We start from the raw sequence: 13,449 nt of genomic DNA, 5'->3' as shown, positions 1-13,449 counted from the left end.
AAAAAAGTCAGAACAGGGCAATTTTCAAATGTTCATGTGAGTGTCCACTGGAATTTCTTTACAAGGGCTTCCAAAAGCATCCTTCTATTGGGTTCTTCCTCATTTTTCTTTTGTCTTCCAAGGCTGGACTGGTTGGCTAGGAAGAGTGGCTGGATACTCAGGTGAGGGTCCAGTGACCCTGCTTGGCACTCCTTTAATGAATGAGCACAACCGTCAACAAGCCCAATTGTGACTATGTTAGAAACCCTGAAAATGAAAGAATGAAAAAACATACCTTTTAAATCCCTCCTTTATACCCTTATGCATTGAGTTATTATATTTGCAGTATGGAACTTAGAGACCTGGCAAAAATAATCTTAAAGGTTAATTTCTAAGGGATGTTGGAGAATACTTTTCTCCTCTATGCCTTAGTTTAAAAAAAAAATATTTTGTTATTTTTATTTTATGTGTATGAGTGTAGTGCCTGCTTGTGTGTAAGTGCAAAGACTGTAGAGGCCAGAGAGGGCATCAGATCCCCTAGAACTGGAGTTACCGACAGTTGTTAGCTGCCATGTGAGTGCTGGGAATCGAACCCAGGTCTTCTGGGAGAGCCACAAGTGTTCTTAACCACTGAGTCATCTCTCTAGCCCCTTCTATGCCTTAGTTTTTAACTTTCTAAGACTCTCAGCCCCATAAAGCAGCACAGGCCTGCTGACTATGACCCTGTGGGCACATGAAGAAGCTCAAGTCTGCAAAGAGGTTGTAGGAGTTTGCTTACAGAGAAAAGAGAACAACACAAATTCTAAGTGTGACTGATGATAACATGGAGATCTGGGACTTGATGCTACTGTGTGGCATAGAATTCCAAGGTTAGCCCTCCATAAACACTGCTGAGTGTTCAGAGACTGCCCCTGCCTGGCTACATTTGGGATGCTTGGAGGAGGTGTGCTTGACGTGGATCTGCAAGGCTGAGGGATGGCACAGAATTGGTGCTGTGAGAGTTAGCCGGTCTGGGATAATAACATATGCAGTGGATGACAGGGGAGACCGGAGCCATAGCTATTTAAGTCTGACTTCTCTCCTGGCTTGCTCTGTCAGTATAACTATTGCAATAATAAGGGTGTGATAAGGACCCTGACCCTGGCCTTACCCTGGCAGCCTCTTCGGAGTCGGGTTGCACAGCAGCCTGTAGTTGGAGTGGATCTCTGAATTAAAAGACTAGTTCAGAGTCTGGTCCCAGCTTTAAACTGGCTATCATCAGTCAGTTTAGCCAAGCCTAGTCAGTTCTAAGGGGCCATTTTATACCAAGCAAGTTGTAGAAGTGACCCCTGAACCTGAAGTCTTCCTGTTTAATTAACTGGGGAGCTGCAGAAATGTGGATGCTGTGATCACAAACCACAGACCCTCGAGTGGTCAGATTCTAGGGAAATACTAAACAAGCACTGCCTGGGAGCTTGCTGCAAAGGCAAATTCACAGTCCCTACTTACTGCTTGTGGGCAGGACCTACAGTCTGTCTCAACAAGGAGGCAGATACAGCAGAAGGCAGAGAATCCTGCTTCAGAGGAACTTCCTGTGGGCTGGCTGCATGCTCGTGCCCTCCTCCTGGTGCTCTGGGTCTTCTAGAGAAGAAGACCTGGCACCGTGTGTGGCATCGTTTCTTGCGCTGTCCTTGCTTGTTCTCTGTGCTTGACTGCCTGCTCTTCCTGGACAGTTCCTGCAGAGTAGAATATTTAGGTTTCACACTCTGCTTCAAGTGTCTGTGAGACTGTGGGTGATTATTCAAAGACTATAGCGACTCCCCCTCTATGTACTCTGGTCCTTTGTGCCTTCCATCCATACATTAAGTCCAAGCTCAGCTGCAAGAGACAAAAATGAATGGCAGCAGCAATTTAATAGGCACTGTTTTCAAAGTAAAGGTATAATTTTTATGTGCTTCTTAGAGGCTTGTGGGAATGCAAGCATTAAGCAACACTTGTTATAATTTGTTCCCAGTGATGTTGGGGCTAAAAGCCAAGCTTTGTCTACTTTTGGTTTCCCTCCCATCCCCTTTCCCTCCCTCCTTCCCTCCCTTCTCCCTCTTTTATTCATGGATCTCTGTATGACTTCAACTACTAATCCCCTTCCTCCACAAAGGAATACAAACACATACACACATTTTTGCATGTTCAATGAGTGTGGATCCAAGTACCAAGCAGCTGACAGCAGCCAACATTAAGATAGGGATTTATTTTCTGGAAGTCAAGGTGTCTCTTATACCCAAGGTGCTTTGCAACTGAGGTCCATCTGCCATGATAATGCCTCCTGACCTCAATCCAGATGAGGACTGGGAGGCTTTTGGAATCCATTAGTCAGTGGTATGCTGGAAAATACCTAATAATCAGCTAGAAGTGGGGCAGCAGCTTTTCCAACACCTGTGGTATAAATAGTCTTACCACCATAATAGATTTCAAGATACCAAGTTACTGAAGGAATAGCAACTAGCTCAAAATCCCCAAATGCAACCCTCTGCTCTCTGAGCAGGTGCCCTGACTCCAGGACTCCATTCTTTCCACATGCTGTGCCTCTTCTTCCCCTTGCATGCCTGCTTTATCCTTTCTTTTTCTGGTCTGATTTTTTTCCTTCTTTTCATGTGTATGTGTGTGTGTGTGTGTGTGTGTGTGTGTGATGTGCATGCATGCATGTATGTGTGTGCATGCATGAGGACAAGGTTGATGTCAGGAGACCGTCTCCATTGCTCTTCTACCTTATTCTTTGAGGCAGGGTCTCTCAGGCAAACTCAGAGCTCTCCAGTGTGACTAACCTCACTTGCCAGCTTACTCTGGGGATTTTGGCTTCACCTTCTGAGGCTATAATTACAGGTGAGCCACCAAGCATTACATGGGTTTGGGGTATTTGAACTATGGTCCTCTGAGCCATCTCTTCAGCTTCTGCAAACGAATTTTTACTACCTCTAACTGGGTTTAATATTGGCATTAAAATACAGATAGTCTCAGTATTTCAGAGCCTCTTATAATTCTGAGCACATCAGACATTCCTCATGTTAGAAACCATAGAAGTTCTTGGAAAGCAGTCAGGGAAGGTGTGGAAAGTCTTACAGTTTGGTTATAGGTTGTTAGTGAATGTGGGAGCTCACAGGTGATTGGAAGGGAGGCTCAGTCAATAACCTGCAGGAGGGAAGCACCTATGTAATTAAAGTCAATTTCCAGAACAATATGGGGAGACAGGCTTTGTGTATGTTATTTCACTTAACAATCACATCAACCTGAGAAACAAGGTCTGTTCAATTCCTTGTGCAGATGAGGAAATGGATCATTAGGGAAGTTAAATGGCTTGCCCAAGGTCCCAGGGCACCACTTCTGTCTAGTTAGCTCACACCTACTTCTCTCAATGAGACAGAGCATTGAGATGGAAAAAGTCTCACATATCCTTTCCCCTGTCAAAGGCGAGATGACAACATCTTTAGTTTTAGGCTGAGTTGTCTTTCAGACATCATTGTGTAAAGTAGAATATGGGCCCCCACCAGGCCAAAGCAGAACAGAGCAATGCCTTTACAAAGTGAAGAAGAGGAAACAGAAAAATAGAGGTACAAGAAAGAGAAGCTGGTTAGAATGAGGTTACTTCAGGTTACTTTTTGTAAGGACTACAGCTGCAAGGACTTCCTTATGCTCACTCACGTAGACTGGAATTCATTGCTCTCCAGAAAGAGACTATTTTGAGATCTCTCCACCTTCTCCAAAGCTTCAGTTTGATTATGGGACATTTAGCAGGAGCAACCCCATTTTGGTTTGGACAGGTCAGCTGGGAACTAGTGCAGAAGCTCAGTCCAAAACAAGTTTCCATAATTTTTAATACACCAAAGCCCATGCAGTGCATAGCATCCACTTACCACTTTTCTTATCTGTTTGGGCTGCTATGACAGATATACCACAGACTTGGATGGGGCAGTTTAAACGACAGGTTTATTTCTCAATTCTGAGTGCTGGGAAGTTCAATATCAGAGTCCCAACAGATCTGTATCTGATGTACAGATGACCATCTGCCCTTTGTGTCCTTACACAGCAGAGAGAGGACAATTTCTTGTGTCTCTTTGCTAAGGATCCTAATCCCATCACAAAGACTCCACGCTCATGACCTAATCACCTCCCAAAGCCTCCCAACACCCCACATTTAGAGGTCATCTTCCAGGGGAGTGGGCATATAATCAGTTCCCAGCATCACCTTCAAGTGTCCACTCCTGGCTGAAGACCAAGAATCTTCTAAATTTCCAAAAGGCTATGAACTCAGAGGAGTTGACGTATTGGTTGTGGGGAGTAGGGAGGGTGACTTGCATCAGAGTCCTCTAAGGGGAGGGGTATTGACTGTTTTCTTTACTTTCCCCAGAGTAACAATGGTTTACCAAAGTCAATCTAAATTTTCCTTATTTGAGATATAAATTGAAGTCTCCTTCAGATTTATAGAGGGACAGATGTGGAAAAGATCAGCAAGCAGAGTTCCTAAACAAAAGGGTAGGTGTTACTCAGCTTCCTCAGGAAGATGTATACACCTTTCAGGAATGGGCAGGCTAAGCTTGACCCATATGTGAGCAAGCCATGGGCCTCAAATATTTTTTTTTCCATGAAACAAAGAGTTGAATTCAGGAACATCTAATTCTTAGACCCAGAAAACCCTGGCCATCCTTTGGGAAGATATAAACCACACTGAACATAGATGTCTGAAGGAGACTGACCTGGACCCTTCCAGTTCCACTCCTTTTCCTGTCCTAGTCCTTTCTAGGCTAAGGTGAAGCCACTAAAACAAAATTAGGAACTGTGCCTCCAAAGTGCTGTCCTCATGTGGAGTCCTGTATTTCTACTCCATCTAGGAGGTGAGGGGGTGGAAATGACTTTAAAAATAGATGTTGAGTGATGTGGCATATCCTCCTGTCCAGTGACTTGAAATTCATCTGTACCCCTTGGGCTCAGGTGGAGAGTGTGTAGTCCTTTCCCTACCCTTGTACTGTGGAGTGGGCAGTCGTGTCCTTATCGAATGGCCAGAAGACCAAGTAGGAATGGTCATATTGGTTATAGGCATAGCTTTTAACCCATAGTCCTTGTCTGAGAAGCAATAGAGTGAAATCAGAACTATGTGTATATGTTGGGATGAAGGAAAAGAACAAGTATGGGGGCCTTAGTGGGACATAAACAGACAGAACATCACCAGAGGACATTAGAATCTGCAGGAGAGGTTCTAACCTCCAAAGACGGAGCTGTTGCACATGACCATCGTCACATGTATCCAACATATGTTTGCATGGGTCACTTAGGGCCTGACAGGCCCTGGGGCATTGAGGCATGAGGTACTGTTACCAGGGACCCTGGAAAGGACCTTGCTTCAGATCCACATCCTTGAGATAAGCCAACCGCTTGTTTTTAAGAAGGAAGACATTGATAAGGGAAATCTACTGACTGTGTGATGTCATTGAATTTGTTCTTTTTCTAATGCCAGATGGATAATGTGTCAACTTTGTAACAAGGACTGAGGGAGGGTGGTCTCAGACACCAATGTGAAAACTCAGCTATCATCTTTATGAAACACCATCTTTTATCACTCTTTCAAGGCCTTAAGGTTCAACCTTGTAAATTATGGCTATGTAACCAAGTCTTCCTAACTAAGCTTAAAATGAGAACTGTCAAGTGAACTTGTCTGTGATGATCAGACTATGAACATAATAAGCCCATTTCAAGAATCAGTTGACAGCTTGTGGTTGCATTAGTTTTTCCATGACAGAACAGTGGAACATCCCTCAGGAAGCACTCAGTTGGGAGAATTTCCATGGCTATTTCTCAAGTTATAAATTCATCAAGGCCAGGCTTATACCACCATCGAAGTGACTCTGTTGCCTGTTCTAAGACCTGAGTTCTTGCTGGCAGAGCAATAGTCTGACTGCACTGATGAATAAGTGAACTAAATATGTCTCACGTTGCGTCCTCCATCATAACAGCCTGAGAAGGAGGTGGGGTGTCTGATATGAGGACAAAGAGTTGCAAAGGTCATATTATTGCCAGTGTGTGGCATAAGCAGAGCTAGAGCTGTGTCATTTGTTTCTGAATTGTGTCTTCTTGTGCCAGTGTTCTGCCTGCTGAAGCTGTCTTATTGCCTGCTTGATTCCAAGCATCAGTGCTCTATGTTTTCATGTTCATTAATTAATTAATTAATTTCTTGAGTTTTTTACTTTATTTTTTAAAATTATTTATTTAATAACCACATGATTAAAAGAAGCATTTCATTACAGCATTAACATATCTCAGTAACAAATGTTTATCTGAGAACAATTGGTCTTTGCCCAATATTTATCTATATGGCACACAGTAAGCAAAAGTAAAAGACTGGTGGAACTAACCTTCTTGGATGTTTAACAGACATACTTTGATGCCTATACTAATTTGTTCAGAGGGACATAAAGGACAGGTTTTGCTCCTTGCCCTCCTAGGTTAACTAGTTCCAGGGGACTATGAGCATCTCCCAAAATGTCCTGTAATTGTGGTGGGTCACCTGTCCTCTTGATCAAGTAGGCCATGGAGACTCCACCAAATGGATTTGAACCAGTGTCCAGTCTACAAAGAGGAGGGTCAACACAGAGGAAGGATTTCCTCCATGCTTCCAAGTGAACCCCAGCCAAAGTCAAGCAGGACCTTTGACTTATCTTCACATAGGCAGAACTGGTAAAAGAAAGGAGCCAGGGGGGCCTCCTAAGCCCATGTGACCCCTGGGGAACAGATCCTCAAACGACCATAAGAGTAAAAATAAATTGGTTTATCTGGGCCAACTGTATGGTCTTAAACACCCAAAAGGAAATTATAACCAAAGATTAAAGGGGTCAGTATGATTCTTTAAGAGTCCATGTGTATAGCTAAAGGCTACATAACAAGAAACAATACCAGACAGGAGATACCTTCCTTTGAGTTGTTGGCCAGGGTGGCCCAAGAGACTCCCAGACAGTAACCCAGCATAGAACTGGGAAAATGAACAGCAGACCCCAATCTTATCTAAAGGAATATTGGCAACTTATTGCTGCTAGATAAGGAACAGTTGATCTTCCTAAAACAAGGAACTCTAGATAGGCTGACTAGATTCAGCAGATGGAGAATCACTGGGGAATGGCTGGGAGCGCTAACAACACAGTGGACAGTAACAGGGATGACAGAGTATATGAGTTCCAGTATGTAGGAAGGGAGAGGCTATGGGAGAGTGCCATTTGGGAAGTGGGTATATAGATGAATAAGATTGTTTGGAATATTCTCTATGAAATACAAAAAATCAACAAATTAAAAAAATGAGTTGTATTTTAGGAAGAAGCATAAAAATTTGCTTCATGTTAATTAGTGGAGGTGAAAAACATTACCATTGAAATCTACCAGATGATTTTATATCCATGCTCAGGTGCCAAGGATCTCAGAAAGTAACCAACTGTGACTAGTAATAATCAGATACATAGAGATTAGGGACACATGTGCAAACATCTAAGCGTTAGTAGCATTAAAAATGAGTTTTTCTGTATGAACAAGTATATTTTAAAATGAAATGGAGATCTTTTTTAAAGCTTAAAACCTCATTCAATTTTATGTCTTATAGGGTTTATACTGAATTCAATATTTTATTTATTTTTAAAACTTTTATTTATAATTTTTATTTTATGTGTATGAATGTATTGTCTGCATGTATGTAAGTGCACCCATGTCATGAAATGCCCACAGAGGTCTGAAGAGGGCATCAGATTCCCCTGGAACTAGAGTTACAGACAGTTCTTAGCCACCATGTGGGTGCTGGGAATTAAACCTGGGCCCTCTGCAAGAGCACCTAGTGTTCTTAACCACTGAGCCATCTCTTCAGTCCCATGTTTATTATTTTACAACACTTGTATTCATAGCACTCCAATGGCCTAGACACTCTTTATGGATAGCATGGAACTGAATTTCAAATCTCTTATGTAAGCTGCCCAAGGTCACACAGAGGACGGTGTCTGCACTCTCTCTAAGAGGTTTATTAATTGATAGGGTCAGGGGAAGGAGGATGGCTGTCTTACTTTAGAAGGAATCTTTGCTCTTTTGATAATGAATGGTGTAGGCTACATCAATAGGTGTAATCTGATGGGTTGGAGGAATGTACATAGAAAAATTGTCAGTGATAGCCTAACCAGCCACTCATTTCTAGTGAGATCCCAAAGCAAATTATATGCACTGAGTGGCTGGCACCCACACACATTATCAGTTGTCTTAGTCCACTATAAGATGCTATAGCAACATGCCTTAAGCAGGATACTTATAAACGATAGAACCTCATTGCTCATAGTTCTAGAAGCAGGGAAGTTTAAGATCAGTCAGTCAGCATTTGATGTCTAATATGCACTCATTTTCTGATTCACACATGGCACCTACTTACTGTGTCCTAACATGGTGGAATGAGGGAAGACAGCTCTCTGAGGCTTCTTCTATAAAAGACACTACTGGCACTCATGAGGACACCACCCGCATGATTCATAATCTCCCAGAAGGCCCATTTCCTAATACCATCTCACTGGTGTTAGGTTTTCAACATACATTTTGAGGAGTCAAATGGGCTATAGCAATGACCAAAATATCCTCTGTGGAGTTATAGGCCATCTAGTTTGGGGAAAAGAAGAAGTATTTACTTTTACTTAGGCAGAAGTCAGGGGGGAACACAAGCCATAGGAAAAGAGTCTTACTGAGGGCTAGAGCTGAGCTGGAAAGTTCCATGGGAAGTGGGGCCAGTCAAGAGAAGATGGAGTTGATCCTCCTGTCCAGAGATAGGGGCTAGTAGCTCCTGATATTTTTGTTTTTACAGAAGGGGGTTATCTAAAGACAGAAAATACTCCCATGAGTTGTAACTAGATGTGTGAAGGAGGCATTCTGAGTTATAGAGCTGCTAATAAGTTCGAATATTGATCTCCATATCTAATATGTTTGCACACATTGACATGCTTCTTGACTCAGCCTGATCCCAGCCTTTGTTGCTATGGTAATGATCACATGGTCTTAAATAATGGAGGTATACTTCTGATTTCCTTCAGGCTTGGTTTAGAGCGAGGGACAACAGCCAAAGAAGCCTTAGACATCATTGTCTCCTTGTTGGAAGAACACGGACAAGGCGGGAATTATTATGAAGATAGCCACTCCTGTCAGAGCTTCCAAAGTGCATATCTGTTGGTGGATCGTGATGAAGCCTGGGTGCTGGAGACTGTCGGGAAGTACTGGGCTGCCGAGAAGATCACAGGTGAGGGGTTATAGGATGAAGAGCTTTGAGGGTAGGAAATGCTGAGGTGTTGATTGGACATACTGGCTGACTCAGTGGTTTCTGGGTTGTGTCCTCTGTACCACCCTTCCAGGTTACGAACACCTCTTACATCCGGGTACCTGTTTCTGGAGGTATACCTGGAATCCCTTGAATGTACGATAAAGGAATATCAAGACTCGGGAAGCACACACCTAGCATTTCACATTTTCTGTTTGCTTTCTGGGAATACTCAGTTCTTTAATTTATTTTTTACTTTTTTAGAAGAAGCATTTCATTACAGCTTTAACATACTCAATAACAATTTCCAGAGCAAAGATACATCTCTTTCAAAAAGTGCTATAAAATTTTTAGGTTTGCTGTTCAATGAATACAGTTACACAATATTGAACTCAGTCCTGTAAAACATAAAATTGAATGAGTTTTTAACTTTTAAAAAAGATCTCCATTTCATTTTAAAATATACTGTTTCTTACAGAAAGATTCATTGTTTTTGGCAATAACACTGAGATGTTGGCACATGAGTCTCTAATCTGTATGTATCTGATAGTTACTAGTCATAGTCAGTTGCACTCTGATCCTTGGCACCCGTGTATGGCTATAAAGTCATTGGGTAGATTTCAATGGTAATGTTTTATCACCTTTACTAATTAACATGACGTAAATTTTTATGCTTCCTTCTCAAATATAATTCATTTTTTAAATTTGTTGATTTTTTTGTGTGTATATCACACAGAACATCCCAAACCATCTTATTCTACAAACCACACCTATGAGTTGGGCAGAAAAATGGGGAATCTTCATCCTTACAAGACAGCAAATCTCTTGTCACTCCCATCCCTGTAAATGCTTATGGTTAGACTGTTCCTCAAAATGGAAGCTTGGATCTGTGAGAGTGTTGAATTGCACTCAGGGCCAACTAGGCCATGTCTGAGACACTGTTCCTAGAAGAGCACTGAGTATGGCCATCCACAATGAGAAGTGCTGCTCTGTGGCCCCTGCACATTCTTGCTTCTGAGACAGTGCTGGAAAGAGATGTTTGAAGTGGGAGTGGTGGTGGTCCACCATCACCTCAGTGCTCTCTCTCATATTCTCAATGGGATAGAATCCTGGAATTGGTTAAATGACTTCCAAGGATCCTCCATGGTTCCAAAAGAAAACTGGTCCCTTTGCATTCCTTAGGACAGGATGGTAAATACAGGTCATGTGCACTGCTGTTCTCCACTAGCAGACACAGCTAGTAGATCGATGCACTCTTTTCTTGTTGAACCTCTACTTGACTTACATATTTTTTCTACTGCTTATCATGAATTCTCTTCCAATTTATCATAAATGATATTATGTGTGCAATCTGTCACCTTTGTTTTTAGGTGATTAGAATCAAATCTAACCTCAGTTGGAATCAGATCTCCTGCAGTCACTTGGAGTGAAGCATGTTTTCTGTGTATAGATTCTGGTAACAAGGGCTCCCCTGGGTGATTGGTGCATTGTACCCTATACACAGTTGCCCTGCTGAGGCCAAGAAGTCTAGAATGATTTTCTGACCTCTGTGTGTGAAGCCTGTGTCTGTTCATCCTCATGGGGTTCAGAATGGGCTGGCAGTGCCTTCAGCACCACAGGGCATTTCTCTACCTTTATGTGCCCAGTATATAATATGCAGAGCCCGTGCCTGCTTGCTCAGCTCTTACAGTATTCACAGAACAAAGGTAGGCTGTGTATCCCCCTTCCCAGACTGCCAGCTTGCCTTCAATGCAGGAACTTAAAACCCTTTTACACAAACCCTAAGATGAAGTCATGCTATTGAGTGGTGTCTCAAGAAAGCTGCTGGGCTATACTTCAAAGTAGTCTAATTGCTTTTAAGTAAAATCTAAGACTTTTTTGATCTACAACTATGTTTCAGAAGCTGGGATTCCTTCAAAGTATAGCTTAAAAAAAATCCATTTCTACCTAATGAATGTTGTCTTTCACTAAACATCTTTTCAGAAAGCCATCTTTTTTGACTGATTGATTTCATATCCTCTAACTCCAGCAGCACTGAGATTGATGGCAGTAGGAGTTAATGTAGTCTGACTTCCCAGAGCTGGTACTCAAGAGCAAATGCCTGTTATAAAGCAGCCCTCTAGGAAAATAACATCTGCATAGTTGTTTCCAAGAAGTTTTCTTGTTATCTTTTAATAGATGAGTCTAGCGGATACCAAAATCACTTGTTTGGACCATAACTGTTTTCTATTGTTGAATTATAATTTTACTTTAGTGATACCCACTTAAAAAAATGAATGGCCAACGACCAACACCTCTCAGCCAGGAATATATATTTTGGAGGTATAAATCAGTGAAGCAAAGCATCCTGGGAAAACTCTGTCCAGTGCTGCTCTTGTCCCTAGGGACCGGGATTCGGGCTGTAATGGCTTTACTGTAAATTGTACTTTAGGCTCCTTCATTCTTCCATATCTCATTATCCAGGAATTTGGAAGGTCAGCATGTTCCCTAAGAGTGACAACTGTGAACTGTCCTTTTGAGCTGTACAGCATCTTGAAGTGCGGGGACCAAGTCACTCTTTATTTGGGTCTGATGGGGATGGGAGTGGCAGAAGTGTTCCTCCAGGTGGGAGAGAATCTGCCTGAGGAGGAGGCGGCTGTGGGTGCTATAGAGTATTCCGGTAAAGGAGTCACATACAGATTCCCGAGTCTGGTTAGCACTGTAGCTCTTTTAAAGAACTGTTCATTTTTTCTTGTAAGCAATGGATGATGCATGGATGCTTAGAATTTATTTGGTCAGCATAAAGGGCCTTGGGTATTTCACTCTGATTGTGAATTTAAGGTCAGTAAAGGTGATGCTCACCTAAACTGTAATAATGGCTGGCTGAGACAGGCTGAACCTTTTTAAAAAAAAAAATTTTTTTTTTTTTGCTTTTTTGAGACAGGGTTTCCTTGTAACACCAGTTGGCCTGGAACTCACTGTGTTGGACTAGACTGGCCTTGAACCCACAAAGATCCACCTGCCTCTGCCTCCCAAGTGCTGGGACTAGAGGTATGTGCCACCACATCTGGCTTATTATTATTATTTTTTATGTACATGAGTGTATTGCCTGCATGTGTATAAGCACACCCGTGTAATGAAATGCTTATGGAGGTCAGAAGGGGGCATTAGATCCCCTGGAGCTGGAGTTATGGATGGTTGCCAGCCACCATGCAGTGCTAGGAACCAAACCTAGATTCTCTGCAAGAGCAGCCCGTGCTATTAACCACTGAGCCATATCTTCAGCCTCAAGACAGGTTGAACCTTTTAGGAAGTTTAGAGGGAGGATCAAGGATTATGTATTTCCTCAAAAATGGAGCTGAAGTTGGGTGTGGTGGTACATGCCTTTAATCCCAGCACTTGGGAGGCAGAGGCAGGCAGATCTCTGTGAGATGGAAGCCAGCCTGGTCTACAAAACCAGGTAGTTGGGGCTACAGAGAGACCCCACCTCAAACAACCAACCGAACAACCAAACAAAAAACAAAGATGGAACTGATTCCTCTCTGTAACTGTAGAGTTCCTTTCACTAACTGGGCATTGCACTCTCCACAGAGGGTGTGAGGAGCATTTGCAATCAGCTTTCACTCACCACTAAGCTGGACGCAGAGCATCCAGAACTCAGGACTTATGCTCAGAGTCAAGAGTGGTGGACAGGAGAGGATGAGTTCAATTTTTCCCAGATTTTTTCTTTGGCCGATGATCATTTGGACTGCTGTGCTGGCAAAGACAGTCTAGAAAAGCAAGAAGGTGAGTTACTCTGCCCCATACAATTCTTTTTCTTGAACCCTTTGTCTTGTAGCTGCATCCCAAGACCTTGTCAGAACTTCAGAGGGAAAAGAAACCAGAGGGAGAGAGAATAAACCTTGCATGGAAAGATCAGTTTGTACCTAAAGCCCCCAGTGTTCAGGCAATGGGGCAGGTGGTGTGTGTTTGCATGAAGCTTCCTCATCCAAGGAGGCTTCTTGTTCTTGCTGATGTTGAGCATTGATGTCATTGTGTGACCTTTTGCTATACTTACTGCAGTCTTCCTTAAAGCTTAGTAGATTTGACTTAATCTTTCCTTCTCAACCCAGTTAGTCTGCTGGGCCTTGGGGGAGGGGTGTTACCTTCTACTCATCTTAAGATACTCTTGATGCCTGTGTACTCCTCAGCCATGATCTTTT

At 42.6% G+C, this 13,449-nt stretch overlaps 1 protein-coding gene and 1 non-coding gene across 2 annotated transcripts in view; one reads left to right on the top strand and one right to left on the bottom strand.

Annotated features, from left to right (window-relative positions):
* Scrn1 (secernin 1) overlaps positions 1–13,449 on the top strand; it is a 71,598-nt gene that overhangs the window by 38,896 nt on the left and 19,253 nt on the right. Inside the window, exons 4-5 of the mRNA XM_008841531.2 lie at positions 9,048–9,250; positions 12,839–13,033. Coding sequence (XP_008839753.1) covers positions 9,048–9,250; positions 12,839–13,033 — 398 coding nt within the window. The remainder of the gene's footprint in view (positions 1–9,047; positions 9,251–12,838; positions 13,034–13,449) is intronic.
* LOC115071793 lies at positions 5,459–5,557 on the bottom strand. Its single transcript, XR_003850871.1, has one exon. It is a non-coding gene; the product is annotated as a small nucleolar RNA U13 (small nucleolar RNA).

Source organism: Nannospalax galili, unplaced genomic scaffold, assembly GCF_000622305.1.
Source record: "Nannospalax galili isolate Female #2095 unplaced genomic scaffold, S.galili_v1.0 scaffold158, whole genome shotgun sequence".
NCBI classification, from domain to species: domain Eukaryota; kingdom Metazoa; phylum Chordata; class Mammalia; order Rodentia; family Spalacidae; genus Nannospalax; species Nannospalax galili.
The sequence above is the reverse complement of the archived record's forward strand: the minus strand, read 5'-3'. Positions and strand labels throughout refer to the sequence as shown.